Source organism: Raphanus sativus, chromosome 4 (assembly GCF_000801105.2).
Source record: "Raphanus sativus cultivar WK10039 chromosome 4, ASM80110v3, whole genome shotgun sequence".
Classification (NCBI taxonomy): domain Eukaryota; kingdom Viridiplantae; phylum Streptophyta; class Magnoliopsida; order Brassicales; family Brassicaceae; genus Raphanus; species Raphanus sativus.
Window position 1 is genome coordinate 51,121,432 of NC_079514.1, and position 17,198 is coordinate 51,138,629.

Genomic DNA, 17,198 nt, shown 5'->3' on the forward strand with positions numbered 1-17,198 from the left:
ATAAGTAAAAATATTATTATCAATGCAATCGTGAGAGATAATAAATTGTAGAACAGTAGCATAAATAATTTAGTTATTTTATAAAAATAATAAATCAATAACAAAAAGAAGTATCCTGACAATATGTCAAAAAAGGAAATATGATTCCATTTCACCGGTTTGACTTTTAGAGGGAAAATATGATAACAGTAAGATTAAGTCAGTTCAACAAGAAAACAATAAGATAAGTGATTTTCAAAATCTACATCAAACAATTTTGTAATAATATTTTACAATAATATTTCCTAAAGTTTCCTTTTAATCGAAATCGGCAGAATTTATTTTTAATAATAGTTAAACAAGGATGAATTTATATAGCTCTTTGTAAACAAGTTAATTAGCGGCACAAAAAGATGAAATTATCTTCTTGTTTTGAAGGAATCTGTTTGAGTCTTTGTTGTGTTATTATTTTCTAGAAGATAAATTGCTACACGATTATAATGCTGTATTTTTCTTGTTGATGCAAAGTTTGATTTTCTAGCTGCTCTTCTCGTTTCCTCTCTTTCAAAGTCTCTTTATCAACATTTTCTTTACCTTGTTTTTTTGGATTATTTCTGCATTATACTGAACGAAAACAAACAAACCTCAGAGTTAACCTACACTTGTGCTTTCTCACAACATCAAGGTTCTGGAAGAAAGCTACATTCTAACGAACGTCAAAAATAAACATAACTCGTTGTAGGAACAAAAAATAATCTTACCCTTGTCTCGTCGGGTCAACATCATCCTAAACTTTTCATATCAAGATGCTGAAAGAAGAAGAGTTATCGGCCCACAAGTGATAGCATTGAAATCGTCCTATGAGTACTTATATTGTTTTTTATACAATCTATACTATTAAAAGAGAAACATTCTGAAAAAATCTACTTATAAAAGATTGTTGGACCTATTCATTAGAAACTTAATATTTACCTTAATTAATAACTGAATATGTCAATATTAATAAGATATTGTTTCCTAATTTTACTCCTACAATTTTGATACCTTTAAATTAATTTTGTATAATCTGTCGAATCTACTATAGATTGTCTCTGATATTTGACATATAGATTTCCAAACCATCTCATATGCTCCATTGTCGTCAATTCTTAATGGGTATAATTAAATTATAAACGGATCTACATATGAATTCCATTGTTCATACGACACCATCTTACATGAGCCAATGATGCATCTATTAATCCACACATTGCAAAGATTATCAAACTAATATTTTATCTTCTAAGTTTCAACCAAATCGATGGTAGCCATCAAAACCAAATTAAAAAAAAAATTACTAATTTTTGAGAAAATACATATATTTTCTATTTGAAAATCTCTCATGCACATCTCAAATGTAACCAATTACAAAACCTATCACAACAATGTTTACAATTCTAAGTTTTTACCAAACTATTATAACCATCCTAAATGATTTAATATGACACCTTTATAAAATAAATTTTTAATATTATTTTAAATATTAATTATTCACTAATATTTTTTACACTTAAATTTGACTCAAAATACGACATACTCAAAAATGACAGGTAGTATCGATTCTGATTCTGATTCAGATTCATATGAAACAAGAAAAAATTCAACCAAAATTTTCAAAATTACATTAAAATAACAATATTCCGTGTTTATAGGAGATAATTAACAAGTAACGCACAAATTTGTGGAAAAAAAATTCTCCCATCTATATTTATTACAGCAAAATCTATACTATTAACAATTTTTTTTCTAAAAATCTACTATAAAAAATTGTTCAATCCATTTATAATTATTTTTTGGGATACAGATTGGTTTTTTCGTGTCCGGATTTGTTAGGTCATAGACATTTGAATCCAACTAGATAATTTAAAATTTTCAAATATGTAATGAGTTCGGATTGGTTCGATATTTAAGACTCAAAAACATTCAGAGTACCTGAAAACTCAAAAAAACCTACAAATCCAAATATATTCAAATACCAAAACCCCAAAATTCTATCCGAAATCTGACCGAGAAACCAAATAGCACTCACAATTTTATCCGAATACCCAAAATATATTTTAAAATTTGAAATTTTATTCGAAACCCAAAACTACACCTAAAGCCTAACCCAAAACTTTAAAAAATATTTGTAATACAGAAAAAATATATTTGAAATATCAAAATATACTTAATATACACAAAACATTTTAGGTATTTTGGTACCTGGTCAGATCTCGAACATGATCCATACTCGAATCAAAATGCGCACATCCAAAAAAAAAAACCCATTATGTATTTTACCCCAAACTCAAATCTGAACTAAATCGGTATTTTTAAGTCAATTTTAGTTTGGTTTCTCAGGTCCTGAAAATATGTCAGGCCTAAAAATGTTACATAGAAGTGTACATCAATAAAATAGTTTATAATTTATACAGTTTGAAACATATTCACTTTTTCGGTATAATACAACATTATAACATAATAATGTAGAACAATTTGAAAATACTAATTAATATTAAATTTTGTTTATATTTAAAAAAACCCGCGCTTTTTAAGCGCGGATCAAAATCTAGTAGCTTTCTTATTAAAGAATTCATCTGAAAGCTTCGGTGGGATCTACAGAGCTCCAGTGAAAATAATAACGGGAATGTCTTGCTCCGCCTCATATTACCTACTATGATGATCTTTCAACTTCTAGACGACGCCATTAACGGAATTTAACACTTTCATCATCGTTGGTTTGAAATCTACCAAATAAGCAAAAGTTAGATTAATGTAGCAAAGACAACACCTTTAATGAGCTTAACATTATAATGGATCTTTGTGTAAATCACTGAATAATATAAAAAATAAACTAATTCAAATTAATATTTATAATAAACTGTTTAACAGTGTATATATATTTGTGCTGTGTTGTGTTTATACTGTTTTATTCATTAAATTAATATCAAAAAATACAAAAATAATAGACTATTAAGTATATAGTTTCCGTTGATCCTCAAACATCCAAATAGCACAACAAAAGCACATGCACTGTTTTAATATTTTATTTTAGTTAATCTGATTTATAATATATATTACATAATAGATGAACGAAAAAACGATGTATTTCCACACCAAAAATCAGCAAGAACAAATAACACAAATGTCATATTAACGATCACAAGATGATCTTGTTTTAAAATAAGATAGATTAAGCGTTTCCGTTCTCATATTACCGACTTCTAATACTTTTTTGTAAATTATATGACAATAATTAGGAAAGAGAAGTTATTGTGGGATTAGCAAACACTATTCTTACCAACTCTACTACAACTCTTGAGGAAAAGATTGAGGAATGTATCAGGTGCTGCTCTGTTTCTTCATTAGCACACTTACAAGATCATCCTATATGGATTTTATGGAGGTTTTGGAAAAGTCGAAATATGCTCATTTTTCGTAGGAAGGTCATTCTTTGGAGAATTCTACTTCAACAGAATATCACTGATGCAAAAGAGTGGCATGAGAATTCTCGGAATATTGATACAAGTTATCAAAGTACAAATCAACTGACAAGATGTAACAGAGAGGTACATTGGAAGAAACCATCAGAATATTGGATGAAGATCAATGTTGATGGAGGTTTTCAAAGTAATACAGTGAGAAGTAGAGCAGGGTGGGTTTATCGTGATCATTTGGGTGTTTATCATGGAGGAGTACAAGCAGTCGGCAAAATAGTTAATACTCCTCTAGAATCTGAAATGCAAGCCATTCTAATCCAACATGCTTGGAGTAGAGGCTTTTCTAAGCTCTGTATTGAGTCTGATAGTAAGAAGGTGGTGGATATATTAAATGGAAAAATTCTACACTTTGATAGCTACAATTGGAAACGAGAGATTCTTTGGTGGAAAAATAGATTGGAAGGGGTAATATTTCAGTGGATAGGGCGTGAAGGCAATAGGGTGGCTGACAAATTGGTGAAGCATCAAATGGAAGATAATGTTTATTTCAAATTTTACTTTTATGTTCCTAGATTCTTATCAAATGAACTCCACTATGACTATGTATGTTTAACGTAATATCAATGAAGTAAGTGTTATAAAAAAAAAATTTGTGTAGAGTTTATAAATTTTAATAGTTGATGGATTTTAAAAGTTATGTGAATTAAGAAAATATATATACATTGACTTATAAAATTTGATCATGAATTTTTTAAATTTCTGCTGACAAAAAATGATTTTTTTTTTTTGTAAATTGCCACTTCATAAATTTATGTTATTTATTTTCTATCATTCATTTTGTAATAATGTTAAGAAATTATGAAATTTAAATAAATTTTTAAAATAATTAAATACTTAAAATTTTAAAAATAAATAAGTTTTAAAATAGTTTCAAAAATAATTTTATATAATGAATTATAAATTGGGTTGAAAGTGCATAAAATATTTGGCAAGAATGATTATTTTGTTTTCTAAACTTTTGTTAAAAGTCTCATAGATACACATGATATTTTGAAAATCATGTCGTATGAGTAAAAATAAATAGAATTCATAATCCAATAACAATAGACTTATTTAGAATTAGAGAATCAATAATAACTAAACTTTTTTGAATAACAAAAGACTTTAATAGATTTAAAAAAATATATATTAAACCAATAACACTGATTTTACAAAAATTGTTAAAATCCATAGATCAATAATAATGGAATTTCAAAATTTCCGACGTTAATGAGAATTCATTTGCCAATAACCTCCTTAAGTATACATATCTTTTTTTTTCATTGCATTAATCAAATTTGTTCAGAATTATATTCAACTAAGCTATCATACAAACTTGAAAAGCAAAGTAAAACTTGCACTATAGAACGTGAAATTTTATTTTATTTTTATAGCTGTGTAGACATCCATTAGATATTGGAGCACCTCCAAAGTGTCATTTTGCAGAATATCCATTTCTTATTAATTGGTTCAGTACAAAAATATTTTTCTAAACTTTTAGAAGATCTTTTTCATTCGTTATATTCTTAATGATCATTTAATTTTATTAATTAAAGATATTTATGTTTTCAATCTTTAGAACTTTAAGTGAATTTTCATTGGGTGCTCTTAGTATATAACGATAACCAGATATAACTTAAAACATTTTATAATTTTGAGGGTTATTCGCTCTATAAGATAGAGCAATTACATAACACAAACGTAATAAAAAAGAGTTATATAACCTTTTTAAAAATGCTATACAAAAACAATTCCACAGTAAGCATCCATCTAATTCTAATCAGGTTTTAAAGTTCTTAATCTTTATCTGATCTCTATTGTTAATATGTTATATTGAAATGCTTGTATATGGATTTGTATATCAATGTCAGAACTTTTAATTTGATTTTACTGACTTATTACAACCTAAATTCAAAATAACAGAAATGTTCAATTCAGTCATTATCCACCTGATACACAACCAAAAAAAAAGATGAGAACATGTGGTAGAATATGAAAATATTTGATAATTTATGTCTTTTATATAACTTTTAATTTGATTTTACTGACTTATTACAAACTAAATTCAAAATAACAGAAATGTTCAATTCAGTCATTATCCACTTGATACACAACCAAAAAAAAAGATGAGAACATGTGATAGAATATGAAAAGATTTGATAATTTATGTCTTTTATATACCTTTTAAATTGCCTTATCCGGTTACCATATTTCAAAATCCTGTAAGATCAAATATGGAGCCAAATATATTTCAAAAAATCAGAACAGTTCCCTTTTTCAAAACCAAAGCCTTTACTACTACTCCGTTACGAAATCTCGTCCATCAAAAAGAGAGGAGAGAAATCAAAAAAAGGAAAGAGAGTTTCCATCCAACGTCTCATATAACGCCACGTCAATAAAATAAAAAAACCGTGACCCTAAAAAACCGTGACCCTCGGATTACGTAACGGACCCTCCTCCTCCTCCTCCTCATCATCATCCCGCTCCCTCTTCAAAAATTTGATTTCGTATCAGTTACCTCCACAACACACACTTATAAACCCTAATCTCCCTCTCTCTCTCTCTCTTCCCCAATCTCCACAACCTTCTTTTCTCGGCGCTGATCGTTGATCATTGTGACAGATTATCTACTAGCTGTCTCTAACCCACACTGTTACAATCAAGGTAAGGTTTCGCTTTCGATATAATCTTAGAATCCGAGTTTAGACGATTAAAATTATTTACATTCTCTGCAGGTTCTCAATCACGATGATCCGAAGTTCGACGGAGCAGTTTTCGAGAATCGAGACTACGTGTGGACTGTTGCTTCGCCAATTGCAGGTTTTTTTTTCTCCAAGGATCTGTTATTAGACGGTTTAGTATGGTTATGCTGTGCATGTAATTTAAGATGGTTTAATTCGGTTTAGATCACCTAATAGGATGAAAAGATTGTTTTATTAATGTTCAAAATTTTGGTTGAATTATATCAGGAGATATGGAGCGAAATGGGAGAGAACGAGGAAGAAAAGGACGCTGCTTTGGCTGATATTGAGAAAGAGTGTCTCTTGGTTTACAAGAGGAAAGTCGAGGAGGCTAGTAGGTGTAAAGCGAATCTGCTCAAAGAGATCGCTATGGGGAGAGCGGAGATTGCAGGGATTGGGTCTTCTATGGGTGGAGATGAGATTCATGTTAGTAGTAGTGTGGTTTTGATGATTACTTTTTTTTTTGTTTCTTTCTTGTGTGAGTTGTTGTGGTAGGTAATGATGATAAAGATGTTTCTTTTTTTTTTGTTTTTGTAGAGTAATGGTAGGGTTGGTGAGAATTTGAAGGAGGAGCTTGAGAACGTTAATGTGCAGTTAGTGGAGCTGAGAAGGAAGAAAGCTGAGAGAATGAATCGGTTTAAGGAAGTTATTGATGAGTTGCTGAACTTGTCGTTTCAACTTGGAGATTCTACGGATCATTTGAAGAAGTTTGGTGGAGAAGAGAGTGATCTTTCGCTTCATAAGTTGGAGGAATTGCGTAGGCAATTGGCTCAACTTCAGGATGAAAAGGTTGGTTTTACCTTCTAATGCTAGTATCCAGATGTGTAAGTCTCTCTGCATTTACTTATGATATTATGTACGTTTTTTAAAATGTAGAGTAAAAGATTGGACGAGGTAGAGCGTTTGCTGGAAACGCTGAAGTTGTTGTGCTCAGTGCTTGGTGAAGACTTTAAGGACTTGATTAGAGGGATACATCCATCTCTTGTTGATTCCAATACGAGAGATGTGAGCAGAAGTACACTTGATAAGTTGGATATGATGATTGAGAATTTACGAATGGTCAAGTTACAGCGAATGCAGAAGGTTTGGAAGTCTGAGCTCTCTTTTTGAAAACGTTGTGCAAAGTTATCATTGTGCTTACAGTTTCTGACTGCTTTCACATATATTTCTAGGTTCAAGATCTTGCAGTCTCCCTGTTGGAGCTCTGGAATCTTCTTGACACACCTGCGGAAGAGCAAAAGACATTTCACAATGTCACCTGCAGCATTGCTTTGTCCGAGTCTGAAATTACCGAGGCCAATATTCTCTCTGTTGCTTCCATAAAAAACGTGAGTGCACAGGAATTAACTTGCTGGTTATACATAATTCAGTGTGGTTATAACAGTATATGGGCACATTTTTTAGTAAGGTTCGGTTTGTTATACAGGTTGAGGATGAAGTCATTAGGCTCAGCAAGCTCAAGATAACTAAGATCAAAGAGGTGATCCTTAGAAAGAAACTCGAGCTAGAGGAAATATCAAGGAAGGTGCACATGGCACCCCAAGTTCTTAAATCAGAGAACTTTTCAATTGAAGCTATAGAATCTGGTAAAACCCTTTTTAGAAAAGCTTCTTTCACTGCTTACTATAATGGTCACATGCTAATAATAGTGTTACTTTAATCTTTCAGGTGTCAAGGATCCTGAACAGTTGTTAGAGCAAATCGACTCCGAGATTGCAAAAGTCAAAGAGGAAGCTTCAAGCAGGAAAGAGATTCTAGAAAAAGTGGAGAAGTGGATGACAGCATGTGAAGAAGAGTCATGGCTCGAAGAATACAATCGGGTAAGACATTTGATCTCAAGCTCTTTTTTCTGCCTCAGCTTTTTGTCTATATATTGGACTCTCATGATGAGGAGCACTTAATCTCAAGCCACTAAACATTACTGGATTCTTAGGTTGATAGTAGGGACATTTAATCTCAATCCCTTTCTCTGCTTCAACTTTTTTTTTCTAAACATTATTGGATTCTCAGGATGATAATAGGTACAATGCGGGAAGAGGAGCTCATCTTACATTAAAACGTGCGGAAAAAGCACGTATACTTGTCAATAAACTTCCTGGTAATATTTGGTGTGATTATATGACAAAAACCATTAGGTTGGTTAACTTGAATCTAGGAATATGTTTTTTGTGTTTACAATGCTTTCTCTGCTGGTATTGATGTAGGGATGGTGGAGGTTTTGACAGCCAAAGTTAACGCTTGGGAAGATGAAAGAGGACATGCATTCTTATACGATGGTGTAAGTGTCTTTACTCATTAATGACACTGTTCTACATACTTATCAAATCAACATTTATCTTTACACAAAGGCACGTTTCCTTGATAATTGTCCAGGTCCGAGTTTTATCCATGCTTGAGCAGCACAAGACTCTATGGGAAGAGAAAGAGTTTGAAAAACAGAGACAAAGAGTAAGGAAAAAAACCTTTTGTACAAGTAACCAATTCTTCAAGTACATCAATGGCAATGTGATACTGTTGTTTTTTTATTTTCATATCAGGATATGAAGAAACTCCATGGACAACTCATCACGGAACAAGAAGCACTTTACGGGTCAAAGCCAAGCCCAGGTAAAAGCGGAAAGAAACCATTGAGAACTGCCTTACCTTCTTCTGCCATGAACCGAAAGCTCTCCCTTGGGGGTGCCATGCTTCAAAGTTCCAAGCCAACACTCAATACCAAAAAGACTACTTACTATGACCAGAACGCTCCTAGTAGAAGAGAGTCTACTATCCCAAATCCTTCAGGTACCGTACCGTACACATTTGTGGTTTTACACACTAGAGACCAAGCCAATGATATTTATGTTTATTGTGTCATATAGGGAGGAGAAACTCAGAGCTTCCTGGTCGTCTCAGAGCAAAGAACGTTCCGTCTTCAGGAAAAGCTGTGATGAACAAAGGGAGATCTCCAATGCTTAGGAAGCCTCTCTCACCTGTTACTTCCAATATCTTGAACTCCCCAGAAGATCACAAGGATGCTTACACAACAAAGTCATCTCCCAAAACCAACGAAGATAACAGAAGAACGGCTGTTCCAATCTCTGCACCTACAACCCCAGCGGCTTCAGTCGCTATGTCGGAAGCAACAACGCCGTTTACTCCTGCCTCCACGGCTGTGAAGAAGAGACTGGACAAAGAAGAAGGTGTTGAGTACTCCTTTGAAGAGGTTAGAGCCGGTTTTTGCTAAACCGTGACAAAATCAGGTTTCCTCGTTTGACTTAGAAAGCTGGAAAATGGATTCGGTTTGACTGCTTTTGTAGGAATTTTTTCAAATCAGTTCGATAGCAAAACACATTTTGTGTTTTGTTCTTCACTTGAATTTGTGTTTGCATTTTTTCCCACAGTGGATTTGTGTTAAAACGTTTGCGTTTGCATTTAGTATACAACCGGCTTTATGATTTGCTGCTTCTGTAATAGTGTTTACTAAACCTTTGCATCTGTCCTAAGATTGAAAGTAATTACTTTGGTCTAAGTGTTTAAATCTTGTAAGCTGGTTAAAGGTACATAGATTGAGCGGGATGTGGTCTAATGATCATTAGGGTCAAACCTAAAAACATTCCTCAGCTACTACAAGAAGTATGGTCCTTCCTGGGATCAGAAACATTTACGATGAACCACGGATGGTCCAGTCTCGTCGTAGTCAGCTTTAGTAACATGCTGATTCTGTGGAAACACCACCTTGGCCCATGCCGAATATAACCCCAAACTCTCAGGCATATATTCCGGCGGTTTCACCAGCATTGGCCTAATGGCTGATGAGCACAAGTTTGTCTCTTTCTGAAACCTGCCTTCGAATCCTGCCAATGACGATGACATTTAAATTTTTTTCAAACACACAAGATTGTACCAAGTTGTTAGTAGTACCTGTCATGGAGGTTGTACCAACACAAAGTACAGTGTTCTCCAATAGTTGCCTATGGTTCTCAGATGATACTGTGGAGATAATCCGGACAAGCTGTTCGACTATTCCATGCTCATGGAGTCCTAATATTGATGGCTGAAACAGAACTTCACCAACAGAGTATCTCTCTCTCCCAATGCTTAATCACCTAGAAGACCACCATTCTGTTAAATCTATTTGTGTTCAAGGCAACACAAGTTGTAGACTCTTGATTTGTAGTCACACAAACCTGTCCATCAGGAAGCGTATGCTGCTCGATCCCACAGTTTTGGGTTTTCTCGTAAGCAATCTCGTCCTCGGCACAGCTAGCATAGTGTTCCTTGAGTGTTTCAACATCAGACATGCTTAGATTCACCAAAGGGTTGGACTTTCCAAGCTCTTGTGCGAATAGTTTCGCAAGATCGGTCCCACCAAGCGCAAAGCGTTTCGAGGCAATGTGCTGCGCAGCACCTTCAAGAACTGGGGCAATAGCTGAGTACACAGGAAGAGAGTTATCAAAAACAACTAAGAGATCAATCACAAAGTTAAAACATCATACATGACAATATCCTGATCATAACCAGCTACATACACAAGAAACCTTCAATCTACTACAACTTACAAGAGAAAGATATATGGTTTAACTAAACGCTCCAGGGAATCCCATGACAATGTGAAATGAAAAGACACAGAGAGTTTTAATGGGCTCATACTTGGAGGCCCATATTTATGTTTTAAGCCCATCTACAGTCTTCGTCTCCTTTCGTGTTTACAAAGGCAGAGGCGCTGAGACGGACGAAGAGCTCTTCTTACTCTCCAGTCACTTCCCTCTTTTGCAAATTCCCCCAGTCTCTGTTCCTCTTTGTTGACAAAAGAATCCTTTTTTCCTTTCCCGAAGACAGTTAACGCTCCATGACGAAGCAGCACGCGAACTGGTCTCCTTACGATAACAATGGAGGGTAAACGCATCGTGTCACCCTTTATTGAGCATCTAATTGAGCGTCTGCAATCGCGATCTACTCCTGTGTATTGATCGCTCTGTGTTTGTGTGTGTGTGTGTTTGATCAGAACATGTGTGGCCATCGCTGGATCGGATTACTGCGTGATCGCCGCAGATACTCGAATGTCTACCGGTTACAGCATTCTCACTCGCGATTACTCCAAAATCCATAAACTGTGAGTTACACACTTCTTCCTTCTCCAATGCTGGAATCCCTAGATTAGGGATTTAGGTTGCAATCGATAATTCATTCGTAGATCTGGATTTGGGAGGATTCTGTTACGTAACTGTTTATGGGTTTCTTGCAAAATATCATTTTTTTTTGGTTTCAGAGCAGACAAAGCTGTGCTCTCTTCCTCTGGGTTCCAAGCTGATGTGAAAGCACTTCAGAAAGTACTTACATCAAGGCACTTGGTGAGAGACACATTTCTTTTGGAAAAAAAGATAGAAAGGCTTTGGCGTAACAGTATCGTCTCCTTGTGTGTGTTTTTTTTTGCAAATAGGTTTATCAGCATCAGCATAACAAGCAGATGAGCTGTCCTGCTATGGCTCAGCTTCTCTCCAACACGCTTTACTTCAAGCGCTTTTTCCCTTACTACGCCTTTAATGTTCTCGGAGGGCTCGACGAGAATGGTAAAGGGTGTGTGTTCACCTATGACGCTGTTGGTTCGTATGAGAAGGTTGGATACAGTGCTCAAGGTTCTGGTTCGACTCTTATTATGCCGTTTCTTGATAATCAGCTCAAGAGTCCCAGCCCTCTTCTCCTTCCTGCACAGGTTTGTTTGTTAATCTTCTTTTTTGTTTAAATCACATAATGGCTTATTTTTCAGTCTTGTCTGCCTGTGTAGGATGCTATCACGCCCCTTTCGGAACCTGAAGCCGTTGACTTGGTGAAGACTGTTTTCGCATCTGCCACTGAGAGGGATATCTACACTGTAAGTTTCCTTCCCCAGTTGTGTCTCTTCTTGTCATGATGAATGGTTCTCACCTATGGGTGACTAATGCTTTGCTTTGTAATAGGGAGACAAGCTTGAGATCATGATTCTCAAGGCCGATGGCATCAAGACCGAAGTCATGGACTTAAGGAAAGACTAAGCTGACTTTCCGCGCATATGAGTGTTGAGAACACACACCTTTGTTACTTTGTCGTTGGTCATCCATATCAACTGTGTTTGACGTTTAAAACTGTTTCCTTATCTTGTTAACAGTAACAAATTCTCGTTGTCTCATTTATGAACACACAACCCTCTTGATTAGCTACCGTAGTGGAGCATAGTTGTTTGTCACAGGACATAGAGCCGATCTTCAGAAGCTCCCGAGTCCCCTACGAGTGACAAATCTTGTCTATGCTCTTATTATTGTCGATGCTGCTGATTCGTTTATATATCCCAATATCGGTAACAGTGTTAGACAACAACAAGCTCGTCTAGCTCAGTTGGTAGAGCGCAAGGCTCTTAACCTTGTGGTCGTGGGTTCGAGCCCCACGGTGGGCGTTTATTTTTTTAAATCTTTTCCAGACATCATCATAATTTAATTTTTGGATCCTGATTGACTCAAAAGTCATTAAAAAACAAATCTTTGGTTAGCTTAGCTCCAAAAGCAGAAAACAAATCCAAAGAAAAAGTCTCAATCTTCAGGCTCCATCTTCTTTGATTCATAGTCCCATTCCTCCTTCGTGGGGTCTGCATCTTTGAATCATCACTCTCTCATCATACTATTCCTTAAGCAAAGTAGAAACCTTTAAAAACCTCTTTCAATTGTTTTAATCCATTCTTCACCAACGCGTCTTCAAAGCAAGAGACTTGACCAGAGAGTCTCCTTAAAGTTTTTCTTTTTCTCTCTCTCTAGATTCTGTAATTCGATCATTTTGGGACTATGCATAGATCTGGCACTGCAATGGCCTGGAACGTGTTCAAGTTCTGCACAGCCTTACGTGGCCTCGGATCAATCATGATCTTACTAGTCCTCGGTGTAGTCGGTGTCACCTACTACGCCGTCGTTTTAACTAACTACGGACCAGCAGCTCTCTCCCCTCAAGGAGGGTTCGATTCCTTCGCTGCTCTCACCATCCTCCTCCTCTTCCATTTCCTCGTAAGTCTAAAGCTTCGTACTTTAAAGTCAATTCCGACAACAACAAAAAAAAGCTTGGTTCTTTAGATGTCAACTAGTCTTTGTTGTTCTGTCTTTTTTTTAGCTAAAGAATGTTTTCTTTTTATTAATTTGATGGCAGCTGGCGATGCTTCTTTGGAGTTACTTCTCAGTTGTATTTACTGATCCTGGTTCTGTCCCTCCTAATTGGAGACCGGCTAGTGACGAAGAGCGAGGCGAATCTGATCCGTTGAATAATAATCTGGAGTTTGATAATAATTCAAATCCAAGATTTAGATTCTGTAGAAAGTGCAACCAACCTAAACCTTCACGTTGCCATCATTGTTCTGTTTGTATGTTCTCTCTCTCTCTCTCTCTTCTTTTACCATATATATATAGAGAGAGTCTTTCAAGTTGAATCATGAATTGTGTTATAGGTGGTAGGTGTGTGTTGAAGATGGATCACCATTGCGTTTGGGTTGTTAACTGTGTAGGAGCATTGAATTATAAGTACTTCCTTCTTTTCTTGGTAAGTTCTTTTTTTTTGTCTACTAACAATGTTTTATAGAACCTTCTTCAGCATTTAATAATACCCTTTGTGTGTGTGTGTGTGTGTGTGTGTGTGTGTGTGTGTTTTCAAATGTAGTTGTACACATTTTTAGAGACGACACTTGTGACTTTTGTTCTTATGCCACACTTCATAGCCTTCTTTAGTGATGAAGAGATACCTGGAACACCCGGAACTCTTGCTACTACTTTTCTTGCTTTTGGTAAATAATGTTAGGTCATTCCTTATTGCTTTTATATATGGTAGTTTAGTTTTTAATCAATCAATCTCTCACCTTTTGTTTGTTACCAATATCATGAGAGCAACAGTTTTGAACTTGGCGTTTGCGTTGAGCGTGATGGGTTTCTTGATCATGCACATCTCTTTGGTAGCTGGCAACACCACAACTATTGAGGTAACTCCTTCTCTGATAATTTGGGTCTATCTATATCTCTCTTGTCTCATCAAGCTTTCTTTGTGTTGAGTTGTGAGCAGGCATATGAGAAGAAAACGAGTGGGAAATGGAGGTATGACCTCGGTAGAAAGAAAAACTTTGAACAGGTTAGTTAAGCTCAGGTCCTGTCTTAATAATCTTCTGAATATATTCTTTTAATTAATCGTTAATCTTGTAGGTATTTGGAATGGATAAGAGATACTGGTTCATCCCAGGATACTCAGAAGAAGACCTGAGGAGAATGCCGGAGCTGAAGGGACTTGAATACCCTTCCAAGCCTGACTTTGATTCCCAATAATGCTTAAGAAGAAGATGACTGATCATCATCATCATCATCATCATCATCATCCTCATGTACAACAACAATACGTAGGATACAGTGAGACCCTGGAAATGACAATTTGAAGGATGGTGCTTTCACTTACTGGCAATGTAGTGTCTTCCCGCTGAGGACAGAAACGTCATTGGGTTCTGTAATGTAGGAGGATTACAACTAAGCTTTGCTGGTTACACATTTGTTCATCTTCTTAAATATATATGATCACCTTCTTAAGTAGTTTTTGTTGTAAAACAGTTGGTTTCAATGTTAATTTTTTATTATTAAAAACCAAAAAAAAAATCTATTTGTAATAGTAACAAAAAGTCATATTTAAGATGTCAGCCCCAGGTTTATATTATTTTTTCAGTATTCACTTGTGATTAAAAACAATACCCTTTTGTTTTTTATATTTGTGGAAATATTTGAAGCCAAAACCTAAACTAAATCTCTAAGATTTATAGTCACAATTTAATTTCCATATACCTAAAAGAAACTTTGTTTAACACAATTCGGTTTTGTTAAAACATAATCCTTTTTCTATTATAAATTTTCATAACATAATCTCTTTTGAGAGTGTATTAAGCCATTAACCAAAAGAAAAGCACAATAAAACACATCAGATAATATTCATATCAAGACAAAAGTAAATCTCAAACATCAAGATCCTTTTTGTCATGTAAATTCCCAAAACAGTAATCGAAAATCCAAAACCATATTATCCTTACATTAACAGAGAAAAGACTAGTATCATAGTTTATACTAGCAATGGATAGATTGGAACCAAACTTTCATCAAAAGCACTCAATACTAAGATCTTCGTTACCTTTAGGAAGTTCCATTAGTTTTGCCACAGCTGCTTCTACCTCTGACTTCTTCGTCGGTGGATACGACGAGGTCTGGATCATCATCTTCATCATCACTGTCTTTTGCATCACGAAACGTGAAGCAAACGCAAATCCTTCCTTACTCGAACCATTGAAGTTATACATCCACACACTATTAACGCGAAAACCAGCGTTAGGGAACGGTGTTGCATCCTCCCACAACTTCTCATGTGCTATGCCGTCACTATAACATTCACCTTCTTCTTCTCTAGAAGCATTATTGGTCTAAAATGAAATTATGATAAATGAGTGAGAGAAATGATAAAAAATTATGCCAAGCAATGAGAACTCAACCATGACATGAATGTGTATACCTTGAACAAGATCTCAAGCTCTATCATTGTGTAAGTAGTCCACATAAGCAAAAGTTCCTTCAATATCTCCACTTCTTTAGGATTAGTTATGTCTACACTCACCGATAAAGTTCCATGCCTTGTCGTCATACCATGAAAGTCACTCATCAGGAGCTCATGCCATATGTTTTTTGTCTCCTATGATTCATATATACATCATACATGTCAAACTATATATATATATAATATTTATACAAATGCTTGTGATTTGTTTTTATTAGGTTGTTCTCTCTCGATCTAGTTTCTACACCAATAATAGAATATCATTTTGATATTAAAGTAAGAGCATCTCCAATGTACACCTCTATTTTAGAGGAAAATATAGAAGAATTCTATTTTTTACCTCTATATTTAGAGATGGAAATAGCATATCTCTATATTTTCCTCTATAAATAGAGAAACTCTATTATAGAGGCATACATTGGAGCAAATCCACCTCTATAATAGAGTTTCTTTATTTTAGAGGAAAATATAGAGATTAAAATAGAGGTGGGTTGGAGATGGTCTAAGTGCGTACCTGAGCAAGTTCTGATACATCATAGCTGATGTGAGGACGATAAACACACCTAGAAACCCAACGGTTTCTGTTAAACTGGTTGATAGGAGCAGTGATGATGAAGTTATTCTTGTTCTCACATTTGATTTCCCTTATGTCTAGAACATCTAGACAGGGTGCATTCACTTCGATCCTCTCAACATAGCAAGGGAAAGTCATTTGCAAGAACTTCAAATTTTTGTTCTCGATCTTCAACACATCAATCCCGGTTAAGAAACCGATTTGCAACACAATCACCTCGAGGGAAGAACAAGCTGCCAAAACGCTGCTAAGGGTACAAACTCGAACGAAGACCACGTTTAAAAGCTTGAGTGTCTTGAGATTCCCACAATTATTGAAGGGACGTTTACTTAGTAGACTGTATCCACTAAGTGACAGTGAAGTGAGGCTATGATGGGAGAATATTTGTGAGGACACGTGGAGCATACGAGTTCCTCGGAAACGTCTCTTACGACCATGAATGTTGTTTAGTGTGAGACTTTTAGTGTGTTTCACACGAGTCGCAAGTAGGATCCAATTTCTAAGCGTACCATCATGACATCGGGATGTGATAATGCAGCTCTCTAGGTCGCCGCGGTGTTTGTCGAAAGTCTTCAGAAACCACAAAATTAAATCATTAGATTTTTTTTTAAATGGTACACTTTATATATTTCATTTGCTATATATATGTACAAACATGTGCACGCATGCAAATAGAAGTTGTGTATCAAAATTCAAAACCTATTTATAAATTTTAAAGAATGTCGTCTAGTTCGTGCATAGATTTTGTTTAATTGTATGTGTATTTATTCTGTGCGGATCGTAAATACAACACATCACTTTTTCTAGTTCTAACTCGCTACTATTTACTATCTTTCAAAC

At 35.1% G+C, this 17,198-nt stretch overlaps 5 protein-coding genes and 1 non-coding gene across 6 annotated transcripts; 4 read left to right on the plus strand and 2 right to left on the minus strand.

The window, feature by feature from the left end:
• Nucleotides 1–5,911: 5,911 nt before the first annotated feature.
• On the plus strand, nucleotides 5,912–9,654 carry LOC108849141 (65-kDa microtubule-associated protein 4). Its single transcript, XM_057009517.1, has 13 exons — nucleotides 5,912–6,140; nucleotides 6,212–6,296; nucleotides 6,446–6,643; nucleotides 6,755–7,006; nucleotides 7,094–7,300; nucleotides 7,390–7,545; nucleotides 7,644–7,803; nucleotides 7,886–8,037; nucleotides 8,228–8,315; nucleotides 8,422–8,495; nucleotides 8,591–8,665; nucleotides 8,755–9,001; nucleotides 9,079–9,654. The coding sequence occupies exons 2-13, from the start codon at nucleotides 6,225–6,227 to the stop codon at nucleotides 9,441–9,443; spliced, it is 2,046 nt and encodes a 681-aa protein (XP_056865497.1). The 5' UTR covers nucleotides 5,912–6,140; nucleotides 6,212–6,224; the 3' UTR covers nucleotides 9,444–9,654.
• A 44-nt stretch (nucleotides 9,655–9,698) lies between these two features.
• On the minus strand, nucleotides 9,699–10,301 carry LOC130511818 (actin-related protein 7-like). The gene is made up of 2 exons (XM_057009519.1): nucleotides 10,121–10,301; nucleotides 9,699–10,053 (listed from the first exon to the last, which is right to left on the minus strand). The coding sequence occupies exons 1-2, from the start codon at nucleotides 10,125–10,127 to the stop codon at nucleotides 9,851–9,853; spliced, it is 210 nt and encodes a 69-aa protein (XP_056865499.1). The 5' UTR covers nucleotides 10,128–10,301; the 3' UTR covers nucleotides 9,699–9,850.
• A 605-nt stretch (nucleotides 10,302–10,906) lies between these two features.
• LOC130511817 (proteasome subunit beta type-1-like) lies at nucleotides 10,907–12,396 on the plus strand. The gene is made up of 6 exons (XM_057009518.1): nucleotides 10,907–11,095; nucleotides 11,205–11,312; nucleotides 11,469–11,550; nucleotides 11,640–11,912; nucleotides 11,985–12,071; nucleotides 12,157–12,396. The coding sequence occupies exons 1-6, from the start codon at nucleotides 11,049–11,051 to the stop codon at nucleotides 12,229–12,231; spliced, it is 672 nt and encodes a 223-aa protein (XP_056865498.1). The 5' UTR covers nucleotides 10,907–11,048; the 3' UTR covers nucleotides 12,232–12,396.
• A 160-nt stretch (nucleotides 12,397–12,556) lies between these two features.
• Nucleotides 12,557–12,629, plus strand: TRNAK-CUU (transfer RNA lysine (anticodon CUU)). The gene has a single exon. It is a non-coding gene; the product is annotated as a tRNA-Lys (tRNA).
• A 90-nt stretch (nucleotides 12,630–12,719) lies between these two features.
• Nucleotides 12,720–14,902, plus strand: LOC108851598 (probable protein S-acyltransferase 14). Its single transcript, XM_018625054.2, has 7 exons — nucleotides 12,720–13,227; nucleotides 13,367–13,577; nucleotides 13,662–13,753; nucleotides 13,871–13,994; nucleotides 14,101–14,186; nucleotides 14,267–14,332; nucleotides 14,404–14,902. Exons 1-7 carry the CDS (start codon nucleotides 13,012–13,014, stop codon nucleotides 14,521–14,523), a joined length of 915 nt encoding a protein of 304 aa, XP_018480556.2. The 5' UTR covers nucleotides 12,720–13,011; the 3' UTR covers nucleotides 14,524–14,902.
• Nucleotides 14,903–15,214: 312 nt separating this feature from the next.
• On the minus strand, nucleotides 15,215–17,025 carry LOC130511441 (F-box protein At3g60790-like). The gene is made up of 4 exons (XM_057008429.1): nucleotides 17,014–17,025; nucleotides 16,299–16,928; nucleotides 15,743–15,919; nucleotides 15,215–15,653 (listed from the first exon to the last, which is right to left on the minus strand). Exons 1-4 carry the CDS (start codon nucleotides 17,023–17,025, stop codon nucleotides 15,336–15,338), a joined length of 1,137 nt encoding a protein of 378 aa, XP_056864409.1. The 3' UTR covers nucleotides 15,215–15,335.
• Nucleotides 17,026–17,198: the final 173 nt, after the last annotated feature.